The following is a 27333-nucleotide window of genomic DNA, read 5'->3' on the forward strand; positions in this document are numbered from 1 at the left end:
TTCCCCTCCTAACAGTCACATTTGTTTGATTATCCAGCTGTGCTAAGTCGCTGCTATGTGTGATCACAGCCTGCACTGGCTCAAGTCGTTCTGCCTTGACTCATATTTCCAGGCAAATTCCTAAACACAGTCACACTCAGACACAGAAGCACATCGCGTAACCCTCAGATGCTGCCAAAGAATACCTCCCTTTTGCACTAACAGATGAACACAGCCCGAGGGGTACTCTGGGGCAGGAGGGCTGCTGGGGTGACGAAATGCAGAATGTAGGCAAAGACTCAGAGGAAGAGCAAAGGAGGTAGCACTGCAGATTGTACTTTGGAGGGAGCTTAGGGAGGGGGAGGCGGTAGGAAGAACAGGTAGGAGTGGGAACAGGTGGAGGGATAAAAGGAGAGTAGAGAAGTGAGAAGGTTGTGGTAAAACAAAGAAACATTACATATGTCTGCTCTCCTCTGGCATTTTAAAGAGGAAGAGAGGCTTAGAGAACGGCGCTGATAGAAATCAAATTAACGCTCCAGAAAAACTGTATGATTCTTCCCCTCCCAGCCGTTCTTCCACAGTAATAGCCTGATAATTGCACTTTAGTTCTCCGACATTCATGCGGCTGGTTTCTCCTCGCCGCGACACGCGACACACGACGCTCCACACCCCGGCCACACATTTGCATACTGGATGTGTCAGTTGCATAAATTACCACTGCCACTTTAAGCACTAGGCCGCCAAAATAGCAATCATTTTTCTAGAGCAAAGTGGCCCTGGTGTGTGTGCATGTGTGTGTGAGGCTGAGACTGTGTCAGCTCACTCCTGGATGCTTGTTATGACGATTAATATTATTCTCTGAAGCAGTCCCCTCTAATGGGCTGGCTGTATACCTTTCACTTCTCATTAGAATCACTGCAGGCCGTAATGACTCTGGTTCTATCTGTGTCTGTGTTTATTTGTCCGTGTGTGTGCGTGTGTGGCTGGAGATCCAGGATGAAGCTTCGACTCTTGGTTTATTACGGCTGATTGGAACAGCCCCTGGTCTATAAGCTCAGTTTCTCATGTCTCGTTGCTGAATTTGTTTAAGTGCGCCTTTCTTGATGCACGTGCGTATGTGTGTGTTTGTGGACGTCCACACCGCATGCGTTGCGTCTGCCTCTGTTTTGTTCACCGTTTGTTCGGTCACGCAGGTCTCACTCGCAGCTGTCGCGCGTGTAGCTGCGTCTATGGGAATTGTTTCATGTCTATTCACATTTATGCACGTCATGTGAGTTTTTTGCGCGCGCGTGTGAGCGTGCTCACCAGTTGAGAGAAGAGGCCGAAGGGTGATGGGTTGTTTGTTCTCTAGCTCATTGTAATTTGTTCGATACACGCTAATTGCTCTAATTTGTCTGTCTTGTTTCTGTTTGCCTTTATGTCTGCGTCTCTGCGTGCATGTGTGTGTGTGTGTGTTTTTGTGTGCCCACGTGTGTGTCCCTGTGTGTTTATGTGCACAGTCTCTAGATGGCTTTGTGTTTGTGGTCAGCCAGGAGGGACGGTTCCTCTACATCTCAGAGACAGTTTCTATCTACCTGGGACTCTCACAGGTAAGACAACCTCATCTCACTCTCTTTATGTCTCTCTCACACAACACACGCACACACCCACACACACACACACACACACACACACACACACACACACACACACACACACACACACACGTGACCACATAATCCTTTATTTACAAGTGCATTTGCACACATGTGCCTGTCTTCTCTTTATGCTTTCATATCCCTTCCCAGGAGCGCGTGTGTTTGTGTGTCTGTGTGTGAGTGTGAATATCTTTGACTTCACTCTCTGTGCTCATCTCTGGAGTACAACTCTCACAGGGGCAATGCTGCTCTCTCTCTCTCTAGCTCTCTCTGCCGCCCTCTCTCCCTCTCCAGGTGCTCACCTCTGTTGATTGCCTGTGGCCTCTTGTACTGTGAATGTTAAGTCCTGCCATTTTGCCCAGATGCATAAATAATAACAGTAATTACTGGCCTAGCAATCAAAGTGTCGCCCCAGCGCGCTGGGCCTGTCTAGGGGAACAAATCGATAGGCATCTTAAAAGCCACATTGATTGTAGGGAGGGGGAAAAACACCAAGGGGGATGGGAAGATAGATAGAGACAGCCAGAGAGAGAAAGAGAGGGGGAGGAAAGGAGGAGAGGTGTGATAAGAGAGAGATGTTTCAAACTAAGAAGAATGGGTACAGCACGAGAGAGCGAGAGAGAGGCAAGTGTAACAATAACAGATGTAACTGAGGGTTTTTTCTTTGTTTAAGGGCAGTCGCTGAAACCATTAACAAACTTAAGAATAAGTTTTAAGGATATGTTTTTTTTTCCTTTTAGTACAGTACTCACATGAAGGAGATCTCATTAGTCTCCATTGGTCCTTGGCCACCATTATCATTCATATCTGTACTGACTGGAAAAATCTCTAAATATATATATGTATAATTATCAGAGCAGATAAATCAAACAGATGTTGTCCCCAGTTATGAAATCACTGTAACTTAGGGATATAATGTCAGAAGTAGTTTTTTGTTAAGCAGAAAATGTGATATTAAACAAAAAATATATCTATACACATGCAAGAGGATAACAGGCTTAGCTTTTAAACCATTGCTCATTGTTTCATTTAATTTCAGATGGATGTTGTACTTTCTTTCTGTATTGTTAAGGCTGTGTAATTCTTTAATTGCATACTGATATTGACTGTTTTCAGTCTATTGTGATTGCTGCACATGTGATGAATGTTACTACATTCTTGTTTTACACCGTAATACAAAGAAAAAAAATGCAGCAAGCAAGTTTGAAATGGAAAGATTTTCTTTAGATGCATTTTACTAAATCCTTCCTCAACTTTGTTAAGTTGCACTGATAGTCTGTAATTTTGGCCCTGGTCATAAATATACTTTCCTCCACCTGTACACAATGATGTCCTGAATTGCACCTGTAAGTCAGTGTAAAGAAAACTTGAGGGGGGAAATAGGTTTTTAGTTTTCAGATATTTAGTCATTGTTTAATGTTGAACTGGAGACTTGTAGGAAAAAAATGAGCTCACTGACTCCATTTTTTTCCTGATGGAGTTTCATATCATGAAGAGCCACAAGACATGTTTGTCCCCCCTCCCCGTGTTCTCACTACTCTCTTGACCCCCAAAATTGTTCTTGCAACAGAAGATATAGTTCAGTCTCTTAAATCAGTGGTTCTCAAGCTTGTTCTTGTATGCTGAGCTTGAAAAGTTGAAAAAGTTCACCTCACTTTGTTTTTACTAATTATTCACAATAAAAAAGAATCAAAAATCACATTTTCAAGATGACCTCATCAAGCCCTTTCTTATTTTCCACATATACAAATATTCATTCAGTTTCCCTCTATGTTTTTGTTGTGGTTGTCCATGCCACTCCTGCAGAGCTGCTGTGCCTTACAGATAGAGGAGGCTTCAGAAGGCGCTTGCAATAAGGAAACATAGGTCTTTCCTTTCACAGATCACTCTCTGTCTCCCATTTTCACTGGGAGGAGTTAAGATGCGGGGAAGAGAAAAAAGTGAGGGAAGCTTGAAGACATGCTAGCATAATAAAAAGCACCCATTGCTCTACAGCTAAGATCGATTCACAGCAAGTAAGGAGAAGAAGAACGATTACAACGCCTAATTACTCTTAATGTGAGGCAGACTTGAAACTATTCTTTAAACTTTCCTGTCATGGGGCATTCAATGAAGGTTAATATAAAGTTGGATTAGGACAAGGATTGTCTTGAATTGTCGTGGAGTTTTTGAGTCTTCTTTGCAAACACACACACACACACACAATGTACATGTAAACACAGAGAGATACAAAAGAAAGTGACGTAGAGACGACAGAACAAAAAGGGGAGCTGCAGAGAGGAACAGCGAGAACCAGACAGACAATTACAAGAGAGAAAGAAAATAAAGCAGAGGAATATGGGGAGAGACGGTGGTAAAGAGGAGCGAGAGAGTCTGAGTGTGTAAATAGAGTTTAAATGTGCAGTAGGAATGAAATTCGCCTTGGGATTGCCTAGGTAAACAAGACAGCCGAGGCTTTGGTGGAGATGCTAATAAAACAGAGCTGTTCTTATCAGCTGAGCAGATGGCCTAACCCATCACATCTCCTCAAAGTGGGCCTAAGCCATCAGCATTCTAATGAAATTATTTATGATCTAAGATTACGTTCCAAACCTTAAACATACAGCGCCACGTTTACCTTCCCGAAAAGATGAGGACGGCCGGGCACAGAGGAGGTTTATGATGAGAAAGACACAGCCAGAAAGGGCAGGTAGACGGGGTTCGGGGAGGGGGGCGAGCGCGAATATACAGTGTGTTTATGGACACAAGCAATGAGATGGAAAAACGCACAACAGGAAAGAAGGGAAGGTGGGAGGGAGAGGACAAAACACTTCAATATACTTTGCTGGTGAGTGGAGGCGGACACAGGGGAGAGGGGAAGGACAGACAAACAATGTTCTGAGTGAAAAAGTATAAGTGGTTGTTTGTTTTAGAGGGCATGTCGCCCCTGTGGACCGCCCCAGCCCCGCGTCTCCTGTCCCCCCTGTCTGACCCCTCTGCCCTGGCTTACCACCCGGGCCACTCCCCTGACAGTGGGGTTGCTTAGCCGACTTAGCCCAGGTCAGGCACCTTGACCAAGGGCACAGCCCTCCGCCCATTCCCCTGGCGCACAGGTATCTTTTTTCTTTTTTGTCTGGCTCACTTGGTTTTCAGGCCCGGGAGCACGAGGGATAAACCTGGGAGCGACACATAGCAGATGAGGCAGGGGGGAGAAGACATGGAAACAGAAGAGGGGAGGGCAGAATAGCTGGAGAGACAAAGGTTGGAGAAGATGAGGGAGGAGACATGAAAAGGATGGAGGAGTAAAAGTAGGATAAAAAAAAGGGATAAATGGGGTAAAGAGGAGGGAGGAAGGATGGTAGATTGAGGGAGGAGAGAATTGATCTGTGAATGGTTAGTATGCAGCCCCCACTCCACCTCCGCCCCACCCCATCTTCCCCTCCCTCCTCTCCTCTCCTCTCCCATCAGTCAGTGAGGGCTGAGGGCTGAGAGTATGTTGTGGACCACTGCCCGGATGCCTCATACATATTAAAGCCCCCTGCTATTATTTATATCATGTCTCTGCTTCCCCTGCTCGCTGCCCCTCGTCCCCACCACACCACCATACATGCATGCACGTGCATCTCTGCGCGCACACACACACACAGGTTCACACAGATGCGCTGACAGACAACTACTCGCACAAACAGTGACACACAATGACACACGGAGACATAAAAACAGACAGTCTAGTCACATACGCAGGGAAACAGAGGCGCGCCGTGTGCTTGCATAGGCACAAACGCACACACGCAGACACACACACGCTCTCAGAGAGATTTGAATGATCTCGGTCTCTCCTCACGCCTCCCTTTGCGCCACATTCTATACCTGTTTTTATGTCTGAGCCTGACTCATCCTCTCAATCGCTTCGTCCCTTCCTCATCTTCTCATTTCTGTCTGATCTTTTTTCAAGCTCGCCCTCCTGCTTGAGATGAAGTGATATTATTCGGATAGGTCTTAAGCCCGGTAAAGCCCATAAGGACCTGTTCGCCTCTCTACCTTGTTTTTCAACACCACCGGGTCGAGGGATTTTGCCTCTTTCAAATGGCTGGTCCAGTGTTCTGAGCAGACTTGGTCCTTGAGAATGACAATGTGCTAACAATTACATATACATGGATAAGTATACAAACAGATAGATACTGATATAATCGGTAACATGAAATGCTCAAAGCGAGGTTCATCCAGAGTTTAATAGAGATATCCAGCCATTTAATGGACAGCTGCAAACTCTTAACTTTAAAACATTAATGAACGAGTCAGTTTTGATGTCAGACTCAAAAAGCACGCAGCTGTAGAGTGCTGACGTATTATCGACGCTGAGGAGAAGAAGGATCGTTAAACAAAAACACTGAATTTTCCTCGTGTTAAAAATTCTTGATTAAAAAGAGTTTGCTGACGTACGTGAAGGTCAGCTAGCGCAGTGCTGTTGGTCTCCACATTTACCAGCCTCACCTGTTAGAGCTGGACAGAGAACGAGGGAGAAATAAATACATTAGACCTCAACAGCACAGTCTTTGGAAGTGAAAAAGTGAAAAGAGTTTGCCAACTGAGAGCCAAACACACACACACGCTTGCTGTATATTACTCTGCTGAGCCGTTATCAGAGCTTCTGCTTATCACTGTGGGAGCTGCGATCCAGTGTGCTCTTATGTGATGCATGAGGTTAGCTGAGAAAAGAGACATTTTTATAAAGAAAAGAAATGTAAATAATGTCATTCATTTAATTCCCCTTTGTGTAGGGGGGCATATATTTTGAGGTTTCTGCTTTTTATTAGACCCCTGAACTATCTGAAACCTGTGTTGCTCAATGTCTTAATGGTTAAAATGCATAAGATTTAATTGATTTTTCTTATCTTGGACTTTCTCAGTAACTGCATTTATTATTGTCTTGATGCTATCAGATATTAAAATCCTCAAATATCTATCCAAATATGTTCCCAGGTCAGCATGGTCAGCCGTTCTCGCACGTTTTCAAAGTGTGACAGTAGCACAGTTGTTACGGGATAATTACTTTTCGAGTCTTGCAAGTATGCAGGGCAGCCTCTCCATATGGTGCCCATCAAATCTAGTATTTAATAATATGTTTATTACAGGTGGCGCAGTTGCGAAATGTGGCACCGTCTCCCAAGAAATTAAGGCCTGCGTGTCTGGCGCTGAATAACATAAGGGGTGATAAAACCTCGTCTGTCATCTCCCCTCACTCGGTGGGGTTTCCTACATCTTTACCCCTCTCTGTTCCCTCATTGTCGATCGCTCTTATTCGCCTGCTCCCGCCTTCCTGTTCCCCTTCTTCCTCTCCCCCGGCTGTGATGTCCTTGAGGGCCTGCTGAAGCTCCCATAAAGCCTGCAGTAAATGGCTCTAATCCGGTAATAAATGGCTGTGTCCTACAGACAAGGGTGTGAGGCTGCTGCAGCCACGGCTTTATCAGATGGAATAGTATTGGCACACACACAAATGCGCGCACACACACACAGACACACACATTCACAGATGTAATGGAACCTGCATAGATGTGTGTAAGCATGCATGCCCCCCCTTTTCTGCTTCTCTCTCACACACACACTTATTCATGCTGCTTCAGATGGAATCACACCTTCTTCAATTGTGCCGCTTTTATGGATGCCATGCAAGAGCAGTGCCATTATTGCCTTTAAATGATTAGAGATGCGACTATGATGCATTATGATGATAGGATCATATAGAGCTGTATGAGCTGTTACGCTGCTGCCTGCTGGGATAGACTGTAACTGAATGAAGGAGCTGGGAGGGACACGGGGAATAAGAAGTATAGTAATGTGACCTTTGGAGATAGTTGGAGTTCACCTGTTTTTAATCAGCAAATACAATTGATTTTTATCTCCTCCTGGTTTTATTTGTGTAGCACTGTAGTCACTTGATCCTCCGAGACAGGACTTAAATGTGTGTGTGTATGTGTGCGCGAGCATGTTGGAGGGGTGGCAGGTGGGGCTGTCTTACATCCTCTCATTCCTTGTTCAGTTGTAACCCAGAGCGGCACTTTCATTTTCCCGTCATAACATATATTGATTTTTTTTTCAGTGCACTTGTGTGTGTGTGTGTCTGTGTGTATTTGTAGGCGTGTGCTCGCTCACGTATAGTTATTTTTGCACAAAGCGTCTGGTTTTGATCGGTTTGTGTGTGCTTCTCTTCAGGTGGAGCTGACTGGCAGCAGTGTGTTCGACTACATCCACCCAGCGGACCACGTCGAGATGGCGGAGCGGCTGGGAATCAGGCCACATCTACGGGCCGAGGCCGGCTGTCACACAGCCCCTGAGAGCGCTTCCAGCTCTGCGTCCACCTCCTCCTTAGCTGGTACCCCTGAACCCGGTACTGTCATGGCAAGAAAGCAGAAAGAAATATAACAAATACATAATATGATTTTCAACAATTCACTGTGCTCAAATGGCATTACTAAGACAAAAGTCAAAAAAATATATTCTTGAAACAGCTAATGTTATTTTCTCATCCCCAGCAGCTCCATCCAGTCCTCATTCTCCTGCCGACGATCCACCCGAGCGTGGCTTTCTTATCCGCATGAAGTCCACGCTCACCAAAAGAGGCCTGCATGTCAAGTCTTCTGGATACAAGGTATGAGAGAAAATGCGCCACCATAATTTGAGAACATATTGTGCATTCCTTAGCTTACTTGCATGTGTTCGGAATAAAATAACAATTTGGGTTTGTGCTGCTGGTGTTTCACACACACGCACAAGGTGGTCATTGCCAGTATATTTTATGGCTGTGCCCTTATTTCGCTCTGAACCGCTCCACGTATCACAGTTTACTGCGCTCACTGCTAATATGTCCAAGTTTATTACATATTGATAAATGCTACATTTTCTAAATCAGTGCATCAAACAGCTCTGATTCCACCTGATCTTTATTTAGTAATCCTCTTATAGACTGGCTTGTGCGTATGAGTGCGTAAGAAAGACTTTGTGCTTGTCAGGTAATCCACGTGACGGGACGAATCCGCTGCCGCCCCGCTCTCGTCCCGGGCTCCACCCGATCAGTGCGTCGACCGATGGGTTTGGTTGCGCTGGCGCACACTCTCCCGCCCTCCATGCTTAATGAAGTCCGCATGGAGAGCCACATGTTTGTGTTCCGAGTGAACATGGACCTACAGGTTACATACTGTGAGAACAGGTAATCCATCTATTGTTTTGCCTTTTGGGAGTCGCTCTATCTTTCATGTTTTTTCATGAGGAGCTGGCAGAGCACCCAGCCAGTTGGTGGTGTTAGCACACACATCTGCTTCTGTTTGGCTGACAAATGTGTGTGTGTGTTTTTTGTTTGTTTGTTTGTTTTTCTTCCTCCAATGCGCTACAGGATCTCTGAGTATATGGATCTGACTCCAGCAGAGGTAGTGGGACATACCTGTTACCATTTCATCCATGTAGAAGACCTGGAGAACCTCCGGCAGAGCCACGAGGACTGTGAGTCACATACATATGGATACGTATAATATATGACGTTCATCCCCATCCCTCTCTTTCTTCAAGTATCTGAACTTGGCAGAGCTGCTACAAGAGCCTGTTGAAATCTCCTCCTGTACTGTTGTTAGAGGCGCCCTCTGCTGCCACCTTCATGAACTGTCAAACCATTAACAGGTTTCTTTTCTTCCCATCTTTGCTCCTCAGTGCTAAGAAAAGGCCAGGTAGTGACTGGTTATTATCGCTGGCTCCAGAGGAGAGGAGGGTACCTGTGGATCCAGTCCACTGCCACTGTGTCCATCAACCACAAAGCCCCCCACGAACGCAACGTTATCTGGGTTAACTACGTCCTGAGGTCAGTAGAACCGGAGCAAAGCTGAAACCGCCGTTTCTCCACGAGTGCTGTTAGGAAGTCATTTTATGTATGCAGGCATCACACTGTGTACAGAGACCCTTTGAAGGGATAGCTGATGAAATGTAGAGGGATTATTGGGATAGGGAGGTTCATTTATTCCAGCATGTGAGAAAACTGGTAAGGATACACACGAAACGAGGAGATCAAAGCAGCAAACCACTGCCTAATTAATGTAATGGTTATTTTTGATTTTATTATAAATCTTGAAAGATTGGCTAAAATATCATTAAATTCTTCTTATTCTTTTAATAGATTTTTAGATTAGTTTGAATTTGCTAATGTTTCTGACAGTTTCTATGCGTCACGACCAACATACAGTAAAATTTGCGGCTTCAAAAAGCCGTACTTTTTCTTTCAAAATGTTCCTCATTCGACAGTCAAATGTTTATTTTATCTTGTATTTTAAATAGTAATTAGTAAAAGTTATCACTTTTTCATACCTTTTGCAGTTCGGGTTTTTTCATCCTGCATAATGTTCCTTTATGCATTATTCTATTGTTATTTAACGCTATTATTCTGAATAAGCAGACACCCTGTTACAGAAAGCTCCAAATCAGATTAAGAAAATTTTGAAAAACCTTGCACCTTGATTTCTTTTTAAATATAAATTACCTTTTAAGTGTCATATTACCTTTGTTTAAGGCTTTGGTGTGTTTACCACGGAGCGAGCGCGAGAGAACACAACAGAACGCGCGCATAGCAGCAGAGCAGTCAGACAAAAACAAGAGGAGTAGGCTGAATTTCAATGCTAATTGGACTGAAGCTATATAATTACAACAAATGGATGTCAGAATTTTGGGGCTGAATGGTGTTTTAGTTAATTAGTGCTGTAATTACAAGAGCTCATTAACTTCTCCAACAGCCTCCTCCTTGTCTGAGCTTAACTGTGTATAGGTGGGCTGCTGAGTGGAGCATTTGTGTGTGTGTGTGTGTGTGTGTGTGTGTGCATCTGCGTGTGTTTCGGGGGGTGCGGTCTGCCTGTGTGTCTGTTTGCATGTGTCAGTGTTTGTGCATGTGTGATACGGGCTGTTGGAAGGAGTGAGTGTGTGTTAGATGGAGGTTAGAAGGGTGTGAGGCAGTTTGGCTATTGGAGGTAGTTATTAGGCTGATTATATGTTGTTTCCATCTCTAAGTATTCACTTAAATCAGCATGGCATTCCTGTTTTTTTTTAAGTGTAAGTGGCTTTAAGTGGTAGATGATTTGTGTATACATCCAGCTTTTCACTCTCTCCCTTTCTCTTTTTTCCCATTTTTTTTACATCTATCCATCCAGTCGAACAGAGCTGCCCGACACTCCCCTGGATCTGCTGCAGCTACCAGAGAGCATAAGAGCAGAGCGACTTCGAATCAGCTCGTCCCCGACCGATGGCTCCACACAGGCCCGAGGTACCACACTACGTACTAGGGCTGCCACGATTTGTCGACTAGTCACGATTACGTCGACTATCAAAATCGTCGACGACTGATTTAATAGTCGACGCGTCGTTTGAAACTTTGTACGATCACAAAAGACGCAGGAATAAGTGGCAGGATTTAAGAGTGTAATAACGGACTGAAACAGAAGATGGCAGCATTGCATGTACAAGGATGTCAGCTACCGTTAAACCCCGAAGAAGAAGAAGCAGCTGTGTCCCAGAATTCAGCGCAGTTTCCAACAATGGCGGCAGCTAGTTAGTTTTAATGTTACTCTTATTATTCTTTCTGGGTCACAAAATAAACGTTTAACATATTTTCAGGCGAGAATGTAGCTGTGTAAACCTCAAATATCTGCTCAGTTTATCAGGACACCACATATTTTCAAAAGCGCTCCGACGTTTTCGGAGACATCTGTTACCCACTAGCTCGATAGCGAGCCGGGGGCTAGGCTCACTGTGAGAACACCGGACTCCCCGCAAATCGTTTTCAAACCCACAGCCGTCTTTCGCTACTCAGGTTAAATATATATGAGTCACTTAGATAACTTAAAATGTTATTGTTTGGCTTTTTTTTTTTTTAGTATTTTATTTGTTCCTGAGTAAATCAGTTTGTCTGAGATTAAAGTTATAGTTTTTACACAGCTAAATAAACATCAAGCAGACAGCTGATTATCAGAAGTGTGAGATGCTCCAGAATATACTCCAGTGTCCTGTTATATTTTAGATAGCAAGGAGTTTATTAATCTTCACCGAAACAATCTGCAAATTTCATTAAAATTGAATAAACTATCATCTTGTCTTTATTTTTAGTTAGCACAGACCTTAAACACTTAAAGCTGTAAGCTAATGATAGTTATATAAGAGCAGATGCTGCTGGTGCAATAAGCTGTAGTTTTACGTCTAATGGATGATGATCTGATTAGTCGACTAATCGCAAAAATAATCGGTGACTAGTCGACTATCAAAATAATCGTTTGTGGCAGCCCTACTACGTACATTGCTACCTTACTGTGACGTCCCATTGATGCACTCGCCCGTGCCTCATCGTGTCATAAAAATCTCCTTCCTCCTCAGGCTCGCAACCTGTGAAGAGCTCAGTGGGGAAAAGCGACCCTGACACTAAAGGCAGAGACAAATTCACCACCACGGCCATTCAATCAGAGGACAGGAGGAAGCGCCTGCTGAGGTCTGACCCGGAGGGCGCACCTCCCGAAACCCGTCGCAGACTGGAGGAGCTCCGTCACACGGAGGAGAGTGTCTCTGCCTCCTCAGACCTGGCGAGCGAAAGCGAGGGGGAAGAGGAAGATGAAACCGAGTGGGACCAGGGAGGCGACAGCGACAGATTGAAACGGGAAGACAGCGGAGGAGGAGGTAAACAGAGCAGAGGAGGAGACACCCCGACGAGAGGGGAGAGGGGAGGGAGGGTGCACAATGGCCGGGCTGTGATCCAGCAGCTGAAAAGTGTAGTGACTCCATCTCCCCTGCCCGGCAGCCCAGGCATCAAGACTGAGCATGAAGCCCTGACCACCGGGGGGCGCTGGGGATCACACACTCAAACTTCCACCTCACACACACACACCACTCAGCCCCAGCCCTCGCATGCACACACGCCGTCCAGCAGCCTCAATGGTGACAGCCCCACCACCCCGATCCCGGACTCCTCTTCCAGCAGCGAAGCCCCACCGAAGGGTTTGTTCACTCCCCCGTCCCCAGCTTTGTCCCCCGCCATGCCCGTGTCCTCCCCGTTGCCCCGCGAGGACAGGGCTGTGTCGGCGGGGGTGGTCAGCCGGAGCAGTGGCGGTAGTGGTGGTTTAGGTAACGGTCCTGACTTTGAGCTGCTTCAGAGACTGGCTGCTGGAAGTGCAGCGGGCCGGGTCCTCTTCCACCCCCTTGCCCTCGGCCCGCAGGGCCCTCAGAGCCTCTATGCCCCAAGCACTATCCGCTACGCTCCACCTGAGCTCCCCCCTTCCCACCACCACAGCACAGGACACAGTGATGGCCTGCAGCTACGCTCGGACCACCACAAGGGACCCCCACCGGCCTTCTTCCCCCACCTACAGCGGCTGGCCGGCCTTCCACCCTTCAGTGGTTTCTCCCCATCTGACAGCCCCTTCTCCTCTAGCCTGCCCTTCTGTATGAATGGACTGAGGGGGGCTGCGGGCACAGAGGAGGACTGAGTCTCAGAGGGGAGGATGTGAGAGGAGAAAATAAACTGAAGGAGAGAGCGGAGTGACAGGATGGAAAGAGAGACATTGAAAAGGGCAGGAGAGACAGAAGTGGCAGTAGATTAAACCTCTGAGGACGTTACTAATTGGACAATGAGTTGAATAACTGCAATCTAAAGTGTGTGACAAGCCGCTGCCATAGGATTTTATCATGTCAGCCTGTTGTGTACGAGTGACAGTGACTCTCAGAGAAACGGGGACATGGAAACTTTTGACTGGTTGTCCCTCAAGACTTTTCATCTTCGCGACAACAACGAACTCTGCTCTGTGACTTTCTCTAGATGACTGTGTTGATTTATGTGTCTCTTCCACTCAGAGAAGCCATATTGTACATAGAGAGAAAACCATGACGACCCTCAGCTCACATCCTCACCGTCAATGTCCGTCACCGCACATTAACCCAATTAACCCTAAAACCAGTAGGAAGAGATGGGCACTCGTCTGTAGGAATAAAAATGACTTTGGAATATAAATTTTTATTATTGCAGTATTATACAAATCATCTCTTTCAGTGGGCTCCGGGTGACAGTTTGATTATAGGGTTTCAACTTAAAATAGGTGGAGACAGCTTTTTGGTGTTTTGTATCGATACTTAAAATAATAATATAAAACAATAATATTGAAAAAAAGATCCAAGTATTCATCGATTCAGCCATACTAAAAGCACACTTTTGGGACAAAAGTATGATTAAAGTAGTCCCAGACATTCCATTATATATAAGGGAAGGAAATGCAATGCAGACAGGACGCTATTTGTATTGTTTGATTATAGGAAGGCGATTTGTTTAACTGATTATGACTTCTAGTGTATCATGACAATGTACAATGCTGCAGTTGTGTTTGTGTATGAAAGCCATATTCTTGTTTGTTTTTAGGTTTATATTGTTTTTCTTCACCAGGTGAAACCGATTGGGAAATTGTTTAAAATACGACTGTTTTAGTGGATGAAAAAAAATGTGAAAATGCTTTAGGAGGGGAAATGTGCTGGACAGAAGTGTTTTTATCATTTAAACATGTTTTGTTTTTTTTGTTTTTTTTGAGCACTTACCGAAATTTGTTCTGGTGTGAACTCTAAAGCACTTCACGGTTCGGCGTGTGATCCTGTTAAAACAGAAAACAATGCAAGAGCGGCCGCTAATATCATAGCCTGAGCACGGTATGTGGAGTGGGGGTGGGGGGGTGGGGGATATAAATGCTCATTTAGAAAGGCAGGTAAATAAACAAGACCACATGTGGTCATTAAAATGTGACCGTCGGAGGTCGATAAAACAAAACAGAATTGTTCTGATATTGGTTTCAGTTCAAGCGAGTCAACTGGAGATAAAGTTTTAAATTAAAAAGTGGCGATATGAAACACTTTAAATTTCAGTTTCATAGCAATTGATTGGAGCTCCTCTCAGGAAAAACAAAACACTTTTGACTTGGAAAAAATGAAACAACTAAAACAAAATTATACATATATGTGTAAGAAAATCACAACTAAAATAATAAAGAAGAAGGAGAATTCATAAATAATAACATTTGGAAATTTCACCCGGCCAAACTCATCAGGAAAAAGAAGTGAGAAGAATAAAATTTAACCACGATATGCAGTGATATAAGCTGTGAGAGAGATACGTTAAAAACAGTCTAGCACTTTGTAATAAGGTCGTCTGATCTGCCATGTTAGCCAAATACATGTAAATTTATATATACAGCAATTTGTTGAAAGCCAGGCCTTCTGGCACTATTTTCTTTGTCCTTCTTCTAAATTGAGATTATGATCGACAGCCTGATCTGAGGGTTCGCTTCATGGAACCGCTCATATCGTCACGTCTGACAGAGGCGGGGTGGGGCTGGGTGGGGGTTTTAAAAAAAAGACGGGGCGGGGGAAAGGGTGCACTACACACCCATACTACAAATATGTGTCAGCGCACATATTCTCGGGTGTTTACTGGTATAATAAGTGTGTGTGTGTGTGTTTGAATGCGGGCGTGTTCGCCTGTTAAAAGTGTGTGAGTGAGTTTGGATTTTGTTTTGTTTTTGGGTTTTTCTGTTGTTGTTGAATTAAACGGCTAACCCCTCGCCCATCACTGTGAATCTAACATTATTCTCCCATCTTTGTGAATACTCCACCCACTCGTCAAATAAAATGAACAAATGTAAAAATAATAACAGTGATACAGATGATGATGATGATAACAATAAAATATTCCAGTAGAGGAGCACAACTCAATGTCGGTTGTTTCTTTCTTGCTTTTGCAGGCGTGGAGAGTAAGCAGTTGTGATATCTGAAGTTTTAAATGTGTTGATGCTTTCGATTTCTACATATAGCTCCTTGAGATTTCATGTGATTTAAATAGATACAATTTTTTCTGCACTCACATTTGTTAATTCTTTTCATTTAACATGCATATTCTGAGTACTTAGAAGACAAATGCAGAGAGGATGTGTTGATTCTTGCACAGTTCTTTATTAAGATAGATAGATAGATAGTTAGTTAGTTAGTTAGTTAGTGCAGGTCAGACTAGACATCACTTGAGTGTTAGTTGCTTTGAAATAAACCCAGAAGCGCAGAGAGTCTCTCACTTATAGGTGTTCATGCATTACCACGTGTGTGTGTACATTGGCCGTTTGCTTGCATGTCTGTCTGTGTGTGTGTGCGTGCATTTCCGTGAATTTGTGTGTGTTGTCTGAAGCAGCCCCAGGGAGGGGCTCTGACATTGAAGACGGGTTAAATCCTGTTTTACATTCAAGTGGCAGGCCGTAGTTCATTAGAGTGAGGATCATTCCTCCTCAAGACCAAAGGAAGCGCATACTAAACAAGAGCAGTTGTTGGGGAGAAAATGCCATTGTACGTGCAAAACCGTATGTACTGTATAAGTGGGTGTGTGTGCGTGTGTGCTGATGTGCCGTGAATTGAGTTACAAAATAACCTCTCTTCTTTATCTCTTCTTTTCTATGGAGTAACATCTTTATAGAGGGAAGTAAAGGTGCGGCTTCTGCAGATTAAATCACCGTGGGTTATTTGTGTGTGTGTGTGTGTGTGTGTGTGTGTGTGTGTGTGTGTGTGTGTGTGTGTGTGTGTGTGTGTGTGTGTGTGTGTGTGTGTGGCGGTGGCATTTCTCCTGACTGTCTTCTTCTCAGCCTGTCACTGAGCCACCCGTACGCCCTCTCTGTCACTAACTTTGATGGCTTATCTTACCCCTTGAATTAGAGTCGTGCTCCTTGGGGAAATACCTTACCACATGTAAATGGATTTGAAAAAAAAAGTACAAATATGGAAAGGAATAATAGCGTGAAGGACGGAGGGAGACAGCCAGACAGTTTCCATCTGACATGGGCTCACTACATTTCTCAGGCTCTTTTTCCCTGATTCTTTTCTACCTCTATGATTTTCATCTTTGTCATTGTTTCCCAACAATCACCCCTTTCTCCTCTCAGCCAGGAGAAGGCCAATCCATACTTAATGTAGTTCTTAAGGCAGATCCTTTGATCCGTACGTATGGCATTTAACACCTGAAAGCAGATGAGCACTCGGCGCTCAAAATAAGCAGAGGTTAAGACTCCAACTTTCGATGCTGAGAGCGTAGATGTGAAGCTGAGGTTTGGAGATGTATGGGGCCAGGCCTGCACTTTGGGGTATGTTGTGCTGGCGTTATGGTTCCTATAGCTGCTCTGGGTCTGGCGTAGATGGTGTTTATCAGTGAGGGCGCGTCTCCTGCCTCTGGGCGCACTGCCCTTTAGACGCGCCAGGCCTCAGGAGCCTCCTGCATGCCAAACAGACCTGTGCAGTCAGATGCAGCCACGGAGGAGCAAAACGGAGAAGAGGTGGGAGGGGAGGAGTAGGGAACGTGAGGAGGAGACCAGAAAGAAAGGACTTGAGGGTGAAAGGGTAGAAGAGGATCTGAGGAAGAGAGCTGAAAGGGGCTCAGGGAGGAGGAGGTGGTTGTGTGTGTGTGTGTGTGTGTGTGTGTGTGTGTGTGTGTGTGTGTGTGTGTGTGTGTGTGTGTGGTGGGGGGGGGGGGGGTGCTCGTCACACTGCTGCAGTAGCCATCTAGCCTATTCGCACCCTGCATGTGAAACACAACTGCTCCAAAACGCCATGGGAATCTGCAAAGGAGAGGTGGGAGGGAAGGAGAGGACAGCCGGAGTGAAGAAGGAGAGGAGAGGAGGAGAGGGTGACTCCGAGGTGAGTCTCAACAGCAACACTGTGTGTCGATAGCTGGGAGATATCACAGACCTTCGCCCTAACCCAGTCAGAGATAGTAATCACAGACAAAGCCCCCCCATGACTAACACTCCCCCCACACACACACACAACCACATGCTGCCCGTTTGAGTTCAGATATTCACACATGCTCGCCGATGAGCAGCTCGTTATAAAAATTATTCATGTACAGCATGAATAGACGTCTATGTGTGCACGGACAGTTTTTACATCTTTTGACTCCTGCTGCAGGGAGCCTTAACTACAAACTCTGACAGCACGTATACATTATACTGGGCGCTGTCTGCATGAACCAAAAAAAAAAAATTAAAAAGCAATATACACGTTGAGATTTATGTGGTTTGATAATTTGCTTCAGCTGAAGGTTTTTGATTTCTTAAGGTGCAGGAGAGAGATGTTTACACATCTCCCCTTCTCATGTATGTCCGCAAGTATTTATTCACAGTATGTGTGTGCTCTCCATATTAGTGATTTTTTTAAATGGCCCCAGCTGTTAATCCTGAAGTCACTGAGAACATGCCCTTCGGGGGATTTATAATTGATCAGTTTCATCACATTTTATGAGATAATTCGTCTATTATGAAACTCTCCGTAGAGTTTGGTCAAAAACACCAACAACAAACATATCTGAGGTCTCATTCGATGGGTCATTAAAGGATACGCACTGATGTAACTCGACAGATTTCTTCTTGTTTTATTACTGTATATACAGTAGAGTGCACAGGAAGTCGTGCATTAAAAAAAAAAAAAAAGTAAACAATGTTGAACCCCATCTCCACATCTGCATTCAAACTCTTTAATGATCAACAACCCTTCACATCCATTAAATAAGCAATCATAGTGATTATAGTGTGGAATTCACTCAGAAACATGGCTACAGCAATACAGAGTGTGTGTAAATAATCACAGGAAAGCCTGTGAAAAATAGGCTTTGCTTCTAAAACTGTAGTTACTAAAGTTTCAAACTAAAGCGACAGAAGTGCTATTGCCCTTCGAAAACAAAATAATAATGGAAAAAAAAAAAGCTGGAAAAAAACAAATTAAAAACCCTCAGAGATTTTTGATCAAAACAAAATTACAGACCTGAAACACACACTCTGCAGTCCTCCTCGTAGGTCTCGCAGTTTATCACATCCAGCTTGTTTTAGTTCCACGCTTTCAAGAAAACTTCAAGTAGTCATTCACAGTTAATTATACTGAATAAGACAAACAGCACCCAACAACAGTTGGCTGTGAATGAGGATTAAAATGATATAGGGCAGCAAAAAGTAAACTTGAAGAAATAACGTGGCGTTCTCGGCGAGTCTTTGCAGAATGTAAAAAGAAAAAGAAAACAATTCAGACTGATGAAGTAAGAGACTCAGCTCTGGCTACATGTAGTTATAACAAAATGTTGATTTATTTTCGAAGGTAGTTAAACTACCCAATTACCAGCATGTTTCACAAATTTCTTCGACCAGTTTTCAAAAAGGTCTTAAAAGTCTTTCCCCACATTAATATTCATCTTGATAACAACAGATAATAAGATCGTATCTACAGACTCACACACGGCCTGCATATGTAGGTTGCTTATACACGCACATGTACACAAAATCCACACACATACAAATAAGGGAAACCCTGAATTGGAGCAGCACACATGCACAGCTTTCCACTCTGCATTCCTGGAAGACCTCTACTTGTTTTGCCCCTTGCCGTCACTGTCCTCACTGTCGTGGGGGCCACGGTAACCCCGGTGTTCGCGCCTCTCCCGGCACTCTCGGCACTCCTCTTCATCCTCTCCCTCCTCTCCCTCGTGGATGATCTCCACCTCTAATCGTCCGATGTAGAGCGATACAGCGCAGAGCCAGAAGAGGGCGACGCTGCCCACCACGGCTCCTTGGAACAGCAGTGCTGGCACAGACAGCAGCATCATCCTCCGCAAGGCAAAGAGGCTGCCAATATACGAGGCACCGCCAAACGACACGCACGCACCTCCCAGGATAAAGAAGGCTGAGGAAAAACAGATTGACATGGTATTATTGTAGAAACCCAATTAATTTCCTCATAAGTCACTGTAATTAAAGCTGGCATGGAGGCAGGTTGAATCGACTTTTCCTTTTAATTATTTAGATTAAAATAAAAGATTAAGTGGAAGATTTTCTGGCATCAAACTTATTTCAGAAGTTATACAAACCGTTCCCGTGATTTAGCATTGAGAATACATCAAGTAGGTCAGCAGCTTTTATTTTGACATAAATAATACCGCGTTCCTTCGATTTACTGCTGTGGCTCGAAAGTTTTGTTTTCAGACAGTTTTCAAATATTCATGCCCATCAGCTGTCAATTAATATTGATTCCATGAAGGTCTTCTTTAATAAAATGTTAAGGGCCTCATCTCACGTGTCAGGTAATGATGATGTTGGTTACAACTAGATATCAAGGATTTTGACTCTGTTTCAAGTCAATTGCAGGAATCCTTGTGAAATTATTCATATTAAAAGTGCAGCAAGTGCCCATTACAAAGTTTTCTACTTCACAAAAACAGCAGACGTATGTTTACATTTTTAGATAAAAAATATCTTCTAGAGAGAAACAGAGTTTAAAAATCCTCTTGATCTTAAATTTAGAGCTGCATCGACCGTTTGATAAGATAAGATAAGATAAGCTTTATTAGTCCCACACGTGGGAACGTTTGTTACTTTATTTAAATTTTAAGTGTATTTTACAAACAGGCTTAGGCTTAAATTGTCTGGTTTTCAGCTCTTCTGCACATATAACTTTCCCGTACCATATCCTGCTTCTCGTCCCACATCGCTTTGGACGAATGCGATGACTCCGATCCCGGTCGCCAGCAGACCGTTCCTGAACCACGAGAGGAAGCCTGCAGAATGATCAAAGGCAGAAATAAACAACTGACACGTTACAGATAACCAAAATCAATCATGCTGTTTACTGTAGCTGCATACCACAGCCTAATTACTGCCTTTTAATCTGCATCAGTTTAACGACACCAGATCCTGATGTTTAAAAAAAGAAAATGATGTTTAAACAACATATTTGTGATAAAAATGGTGGCTTGCTCAGATTATAATAACTTAATATTCAGAAACAAATGCTTTTAACTCTTGGTTTAAACTTGAGTTCTGTCCCACAGTGGAGACAGAAGAGATGGACGTCCTCGCAGCTCTTCCTTACAGCAGGAACCAAACACAGTTTGCAAAAAACACACCGAGTCCTGGCATGAGGTGAAACTGGACAAAGCAAACAAACTGTGTGTGTGAGCAGGGGGCATAAACAAAGACTAATTTAATAAGGACACCAAATTCTTAACGGAAGTGTGACAACTAATGAGGTCTCATACACCAGACATGCAGTAAACCCAAACCCCATGAAGGATACGATGCTCTAACTGTTCAGAGAGGTGCTGATTCAACTATATGATAATTTTGTAGGGTGTAGTTTGGGGTGCTAATGAGCTGCTGTGTGCAGATATAATCAAAATAACAGAAACGTAATAAAGTATAGAGCCATGCAGTTTAAAAGGAACACAAACTGAAGCTGAATCAGCACTTAATGAAGCCCGGGTGTATTACAGGACTGTTGTATTTAGACTCGGTATAGTGACAATTATTTTAACTTAGTGGATTCTCATAAGCAAGGACATGACTGCACTGACATTAGGGCAAACGATTATTTTGATAGTCGACTAGTCACCGATTATTTTTGCGATTAGTCAACTAATCAGATCATGCATCCATTGGAGGTAAAACGTACAGCTTAAAGCATACGTTTTACGTATATAAGAGCAGATGCATAATAATAATGCATCTGCTCTTATATAACTATCATTAGCTTAAAGCTTTAAGTGTTTAAGATATGTGCTAACTAAAAATAAAGACAAGATGATTGTCAGATTGTTTCAGTGAAGTTTAATAAACTCCTTGCTACCTATAATATAACGGGACACCGGAGTATATTCTCGAGCATCTCACACTTCTGATAATCAGCTGTCTGCTTGACGTTTATTCAGCTGTGTAAAAACTATAACTTTAATCTCAGACAAACCGATTTACTCAGGAACAAATAAAATACTAAAGAAAGCCAAACAATAACATTTTTAAGTGATCTAAGTGACTTATATATCATGTTTAACCTGAGTAGCGAAAGACGGCGGTGGGTTTGAAAACGATTTGCCAGGAGTCCGGTGTTCTCACCGGCTCTAGTTAGCCTCGCCCCCGCCTAGCTATCGAGCTAGTGGGTAACAGACATCTCCGAAAACGTCGGAGCGCTTTTGAAAATATGTGGTGTCTTGATAAACTGAGCAGATATTTGAGGTTTACACAGCTACATTCTCACCTGAAAATATGTTAAACGTTTATTTTGTGACCCAGAAAGAATAATAAGAGTAACATTAAAACTAACTAGCTGCCGCCATCGTTGGAAACTGAGCTGGGCCGCGCTATGAATTCTGGGACACAGCTTCTTCTTCTTCTTCTTTGGGGTTTAACGGCAGCTGGCATCCTTGTACATGCAGTGCTGCCATCTTCTGTTTCAGTCCGTTATTACACTCTTAAATCCTGCTACTTATTCCTGCATCTTTTGTGATCTTACAAAGCTTCAAACGACGCGTCGACTATTAAATTAGTCGTCGACGATTTTGATAGTCGACGTAATCGTGACTAGTCGACTAATCGTGGCAGCCCTAACTGACATACTGCATAATGTCACCAGGCTTAGAAGTGGACCGGTTATGCATTTTCCTTTTACTGTGTCACATGCTCTGTATACATTCATGTGGAAAAGAGCATTTCCAGGGCCTCAGAAAAAAATGAGCACATCCTTATTACCGCCACGAGAATTAAGAGCGCAAGCAGCAGCCAGGTGTTGCTAATCAAATGCACTTAACTGATCACCAGCAAATATGTGCACACCTTTAAAAGCAGAGGTTTAGGCAGTTTGCTGGTGTGGAGCGTTCAGGCGTGTGTAAACACGATGCCATAATCTTTACAGCAGTGAACAGATTTATTCTGAGCAAATGCAAAAACCCAAGTGCTACATATGCCAGACTCTACAGGCCTCGGTTAGCGTGTTAAATGTTCCCACCCGCCTAACATCTGAAGGAGAGGACAATTATCCCAGGCACAGCAGAAAATATACAACTTTAAATCTATAATGTCAGAAAAAGAAAGCCAGACCTCAACCTGATTGGACCTGTGCTGGGAAAAAGAGAGCTGTACATAAACGAATGCCTGTAAACTTGAATTTACTCAAGTAAAGTAACACTGTAAAGACGAGTAAACCAAAATTCCTCCAGTGATGTGAGAGACTGATAAAGTCACACAGATGGTGATTCCTTCAAGTTTTCCTATAAGCTCCTGAATCAGAGAGTGTACATAGTTTTTCACAGACCTGTAAGCTGTTGTGGCTTCAAGGTTATAAACATGTTTGCCTAAGACGTGAAGGGTTTGAACTTGGAGCAAACACAAACGAAGCCCCAATGGAATTCACAAGCTAGTGTACTCCTAGTCTGGATAAAGTTGCAGGAAGAAGAACATTTGGTGTAAAATCTGTGCCAAATCAAATATGCAGATCCATCCTCTGTGGCGACCTCTTGGGAAATAAGGGAGCAGCTGAAAATACCTGCGCTCCATGTGCACTGTCTCTTGTGACAGTGGAGGTTCATGTTTAACACGGCCAAAATTTCAAGTATTAAGGTCACTGTATTGTGCCTGTGTATACTGCTCTAAAGGCTTGGTCTCAGTCAGTTTTCTAGTCTGACCTCTGCATGAAGAGCACAGCAGCTCGACCCACCTGCAGCCTCCAAACTTTCTGTCTGCACAGAGCACGAAAGTACGAAAAAAAGCTGGCTTAAAGGGACAAAAAGGAAATTAAAGATGTTCTTCTTTTTTTGTCATTAGCCAGATGCAAGCATTAGAAATGTCCACTTTAATTATTACATGCATTTTTGATTTGCCAGTTAATTGTTTCAACTTAAATGTAATCTCTGTTAAATACTAACCATATACTGGAGAATATACTGACCTACCAGCCTATATTTTAACTCTCTTCTAAAGATTATTCGTGCAAGACATTTTTCAGGTGCCACTGTAGATGCAGGTTGGATTTCGGGAAGATGTTTTGTGTTGTTTGAGCCCCGTCCTGCAGCAGCTGAACTGCTTTGCTATGCTCAATCTCTGAACATGACTACAAATGAACCTTAAAGCATTGCAGTACATACACTCATCATATGCATGAATGTCACTGCAATGTTGGGGCTTTTACTTATTTCTCTGAACTGTTCTTTTTCTGCGGTGGAATGATTTTACCGCACACATTTTTAATAACGTTAAAAAAAAAAAAAAAAACTGGGTGCACAAATTGTATGTATTTAGGATTTTTTTATATCCACACAGAGTCAAAACTATACCAATAGACTCAAGTAGATACATGTATACTCACAAATATTTGGTTAAATGTCTCTTAGTAGATGCATTTGCTTGCCACCAGCAGGTTTCTTGCATAATTCTTCATGGATATTTTACCACTTTTCTTGATAGGATTGGTATGTGCCCTGGCACAGACCTGGCTTTTAAGCGTAGTCCACAAATTTTCAGTAGAGTTGAGGTCGGGGCTTCTGGAAGGCCATTCCAGAAGCCCCTGGCTATAAAACTTTTCCCCAAAAGGCATTTGGTTTGTCCATGTGGGCAGCTCCAAATTTCAGTCAAGCTTGAAGGTGGTTATTTCTGTATCTTCTGGCAGTTTCTAGTTCATGCAGACCTGAACCTCTTTGGTTCCTGGGTTGTTCCTAAACATCTTAACCAGTTGCCTCTCATGTGAGGATGAGGGTCTTCTTTAGGTCTTCATCCAAAGTTTGACAAAGTGGTGACAGATCTGAATAACCTGTGCCTACGGACAATTGTTCGATCCTGGAATCTGCAGTTCTTTAGAAATGACTTCAAGAGACTTTCCTGACTTGTGCACATCTACAATTCTTCTTCTTAGATTTTCACTGCCTTCCTTGGACTTTTCCATTGTTCTAAATACTGGTCTGTCCAATGAGTGCTGTCAAAAAGAAACTACCAGTTACAGTAAATCACGATCACTAATGAGAAGTAAAATGTTCTTAGTCTTTTCAAACTAAAAGACACTGGCTGTCTCTATTTGAGGCTGTACATATGCTTCTGACTCTAAAGAAAATCCTAAATAAATTCAAACCTGTTTTTCAAAGCAATTAAAGATGTGTGCTGTACAATCATTCCACCCTCGAAAAAAAGTTCAAAGAAATCATTAAAAGCCCCCCCAACCACCCACACACACACACACACACACACACACACACACACACACACACACAACCATGACATTCACACCCGTGATAAAAGTATAACTTATTACACTTTGAGTCCGACACTGACTGACCAGAGAAGAAACATACAAAAGTTCATTTTGCTCCTTGCTGCAGAAATCCTACAAGGGTTAGGATGAAAATTGGGACTACAGCCTGTATTGTGGAGCAGCAACGTTACCTGTTTCATGGGACTTTCTCAGCATCTGAAAATAAAAGAAGAAAATCTATTAGCAAAACTTACTCCCTCATTTGTTTACAGTTTCACGACGTTCAAAACAATTCCATCTTACTTCCTTCAGATAAGGGGAAAAGGAAAGAAAAAGCGGCTCTGCCATTAAAATTACACAAAGCTCACTACTGGCTGTAACACAACTACTGCATCATTAGGACTAAACTCACCAAAGCGTCGGCTTTGTCGAGGTCTGTGAGCTGGTACTGCTGCTGCTCCGGCCCCCGGCTCTTCCCCCACGGCCCCTTATCCGCGACCCGCTGCCGGGCTGAGCCGTGCAGTCTCCGCAGCGTGGCACCGGCGGCCGGCGGCCGGACCTGCTTCACCAGCCGGGCGTAGTGACACACGGCCTGCGGCAGCTGCCTTCTCATGAACAAAGTCAAGAAAGCCATTACATCACTAACCACTGCTAGCTAAAGTATGAGCCGAAAGAAAAAGCACAACACGACCTCCGCATGCCCTGTGAACCCTCAACCCGGAAGAGTCTCAGGTAAAGGCGCAGTAAAAGGTAGGCAGAAAGGAAACAGCGCCACCATCCGTCGGAAGACAAATATATCTATATCTATATCTACATCTTTATATATATATATATATATATATATATCTTTTATTTTTCTTTACCTTACTTTACTTTTCTGTTTCCGCAAGTGCTTATGTTGACATTTACCCTCAACGTCATTGAAGACGCCCTGCAACTACACATTTGCGCCACACGGGGGCGCGAGAACACAGGCCATTTCCGTTCTTCTTTATTTATTTGATTGCAAAAACTTAAACGCAATGTGAAACTAAATGCATTCACTGAATTCAGGGATTCGCGAAATCTTAATAAATGAAATCTAAATATGAAATATTTTAATATGCAGAAGAAAAACATGCTTAGATCTGAGCAGGTCTAAAAACGTCAAATGTATGGTTATGGCAGCTTATTGGGCAGCTTATTTATTTATTTATTTATTTGGTCACATATTGAAATAAATTTTGTGTTCATGTTTTTAAATTGTCATACAATCATGTGAAAGGAAAATATTTCACAGGACTCTGTGCAGTCCTGTGAAAAACTAAGTCCACCCTATTCTTGTTAAATTCTTTCAGTCACTGACATTTGCAGACATTTGTTTATGCACAGCTCTCTTAAGGTCCCACCACAGCATTTAACTTAGACTGAAGTTTGGACTTTGACTGGGCCGTTGCATTGATTCTTTTTGTTTTTCAGTGATTCTATTGTAGATTTGTTGCTGTTTGGGATCATTGTCCAGTTGCAAGATCCGATTCCAGCCACACTTTAGCTGTTGGACAGATCGCCTCACATCTGACTCTAGAATACTTTGGTATACAGAGGAGTTCATGATCAGCCATACTTTTTTGATCATTTTCTAATCAAACTCTTATGAACTTTTTTTCAGGATTGCCCAGAGTCATGTGGAAACTTCTTTTTTCCGAAGCCTGTAGTTTAGCTTCTGTCTGTAATAAAGTCAGTTAAGTTTTTATAGACTCCAAAAAGAGGCCATGAATAAATATTACATGAATATTAACAAAATAATTTGTGTTGCTAGCAGATAATAACATGATGATGTCAATCATTAAAAAAAACCCTGGAGACAACAACCAGACGTTTCTTAATTAAAAGATAATCTTGTAATTCTTCTCCTCAATTTAAAAATAGTGTCAGATACCCAAATACTGTATCACTCTACATGCCCCACACCTGTGTGGATGTGTGTGTGTTTGTGCTCTCGCGTGTTCTCATTGAGGATGAGCAGACAGCTTCTTCCTGTACGCCTTTTGTCTTTGTCGGCCTGCTGGGACCCAGAAAGACCACACCTATCGTACCTGATTGTTCAGCATGAGGAGCATAAAGAGCTGCGCAGATGGGAGTTTGTATTTTTATTCCTCTGTGTGTGTGTGTGTGTGTGTGTGTGTGTGTGTGTGTGTGTGTGTGTGTGTGTGTGTGTGTTTGTGTGTGTGTACAGACAGCCAAATCTTTGATGTAATTCTGCAGCTGACCTTGTGGTCATTCTCACGCTACTTTCTCTAACACAATGGTAGACTGATGTTTGAGTAAACATTTACAGAGAGCGCTCACACATACAGCTTACAGTGAAATTTGCTATATGCTACAGCTGTATATTAGAAAGAATGACCATTGTCATACTTATTTGTATGGACAATTTGTCAACAATTGGTGAAGTAATAATCACTGTGTTGTGTACATGCTGTTTTCTAAGCAGTAATCCGTAATGTGGCATGTAATGGAAAATATTTGCTGAGAAACAAATTTCTCTCAGTGGTCACTCAGTGGATTGTCTGTATATAAATTCTTTTACTTTTTCCTCCCACTGTTCAACCCTGTTTTCTCTTCCATCTTCAGCATCCTTTGTCCAATATATCCACTATCCCTGATCTGCACAGGTCAGCCA

At 43.2% G+C, this 27333-nt stretch overlaps 2 protein-coding genes across 4 annotated transcripts in view; one reads left to right on the forward strand and one right to left on the reverse strand.

Annotated features, from left to right (window-relative positions):
- The window catches only part of npas1 (neuronal PAS domain protein 1), a 61485-nt gene extending 47178 nt beyond the window's left edge, over nt 1-14307 (forward strand). For 2 of the 3 annotated variants that reach the window (XM_026192037.1, XM_026192035.1), the window contains 8 exons: nt 1479-1568; nt 7809-7983; nt 8129-8244; nt 8606-8802; nt 8986-9092; nt 9297-9444; nt 10778-10890; nt 11994-14307. In XM_026192037.1, the coding sequence (XP_026047822.1) occupies nt 1479-1568; nt 7809-7983; nt 8129-8244; nt 8606-8802; nt 8986-9092; nt 9297-9444; nt 10778-10890; nt 11994-13096 (2049 nt within the window). In that variant the 3' untranslated portion in view covers nt 13097-14307. The remainder of the gene's footprint in view (nt 1-1478; nt 1569-7808; nt 7984-8128; nt 8245-8605; nt 8803-8985; nt 9093-9296; nt 9445-10777; nt 10891-11993) is intronic. The other variant, XM_026192038.1, reaches the window with a different exon arrangement.
- Nucleotides 14308-18731: 4424 nt separating this feature from the next.
- On the reverse strand, nt 18732-25377 carry tmem160 (transmembrane protein 160). Its single transcript, XM_026193474.1, has 4 exons — nt 25084-25377; nt 24863-24887; nt 20125-20217; nt 18732-19346 (listed from the first exon to the last, which is right to left on the reverse strand). The coding sequence occupies exons 1-4, from the start codon at nt 25303-25305 to the stop codon at nt 19030-19032; spliced, it is 657 nt and encodes a 218-aa protein (XP_026049259.1). The 5' UTR covers nt 25306-25377; the 3' UTR covers nt 18732-19029.
- Nucleotides 25378-27333: the final 1956 nt, after the last annotated feature.

Source organism: Astatotilapia calliptera, chromosome 14, assembly GCF_900246225.1.
Source record: "Astatotilapia calliptera chromosome 14, fAstCal1.2, whole genome shotgun sequence".
Taxonomy (NCBI): domain Eukaryota; kingdom Metazoa; phylum Chordata; class Actinopteri; order Cichliformes; family Cichlidae; genus Astatotilapia; species Astatotilapia calliptera.

Coding starts and splice junctions, on each gene's coding strand:
- tmem160 (XM_026193474.1), bottom strand. CDS start 25,305: ATGGCTTTCTTGACTTTGTTCATGAGAAGGCAGCTGCCGCAGGCCGTG. Junction 24,888..25,083: donor TCGACAAAGCCGACGCTTTG/GTGAGTTTAGTC, acceptor TTTTATTTTCAG/ATGCTGAGAAAGTCCCATGA. Junction 19,347..20,124: donor GGGACGAGAAGCAGGATATG/GTACGGGAAAGT, acceptor GTTTTTCCTCAG/CCTTCTTTATCCTGGGAGGT.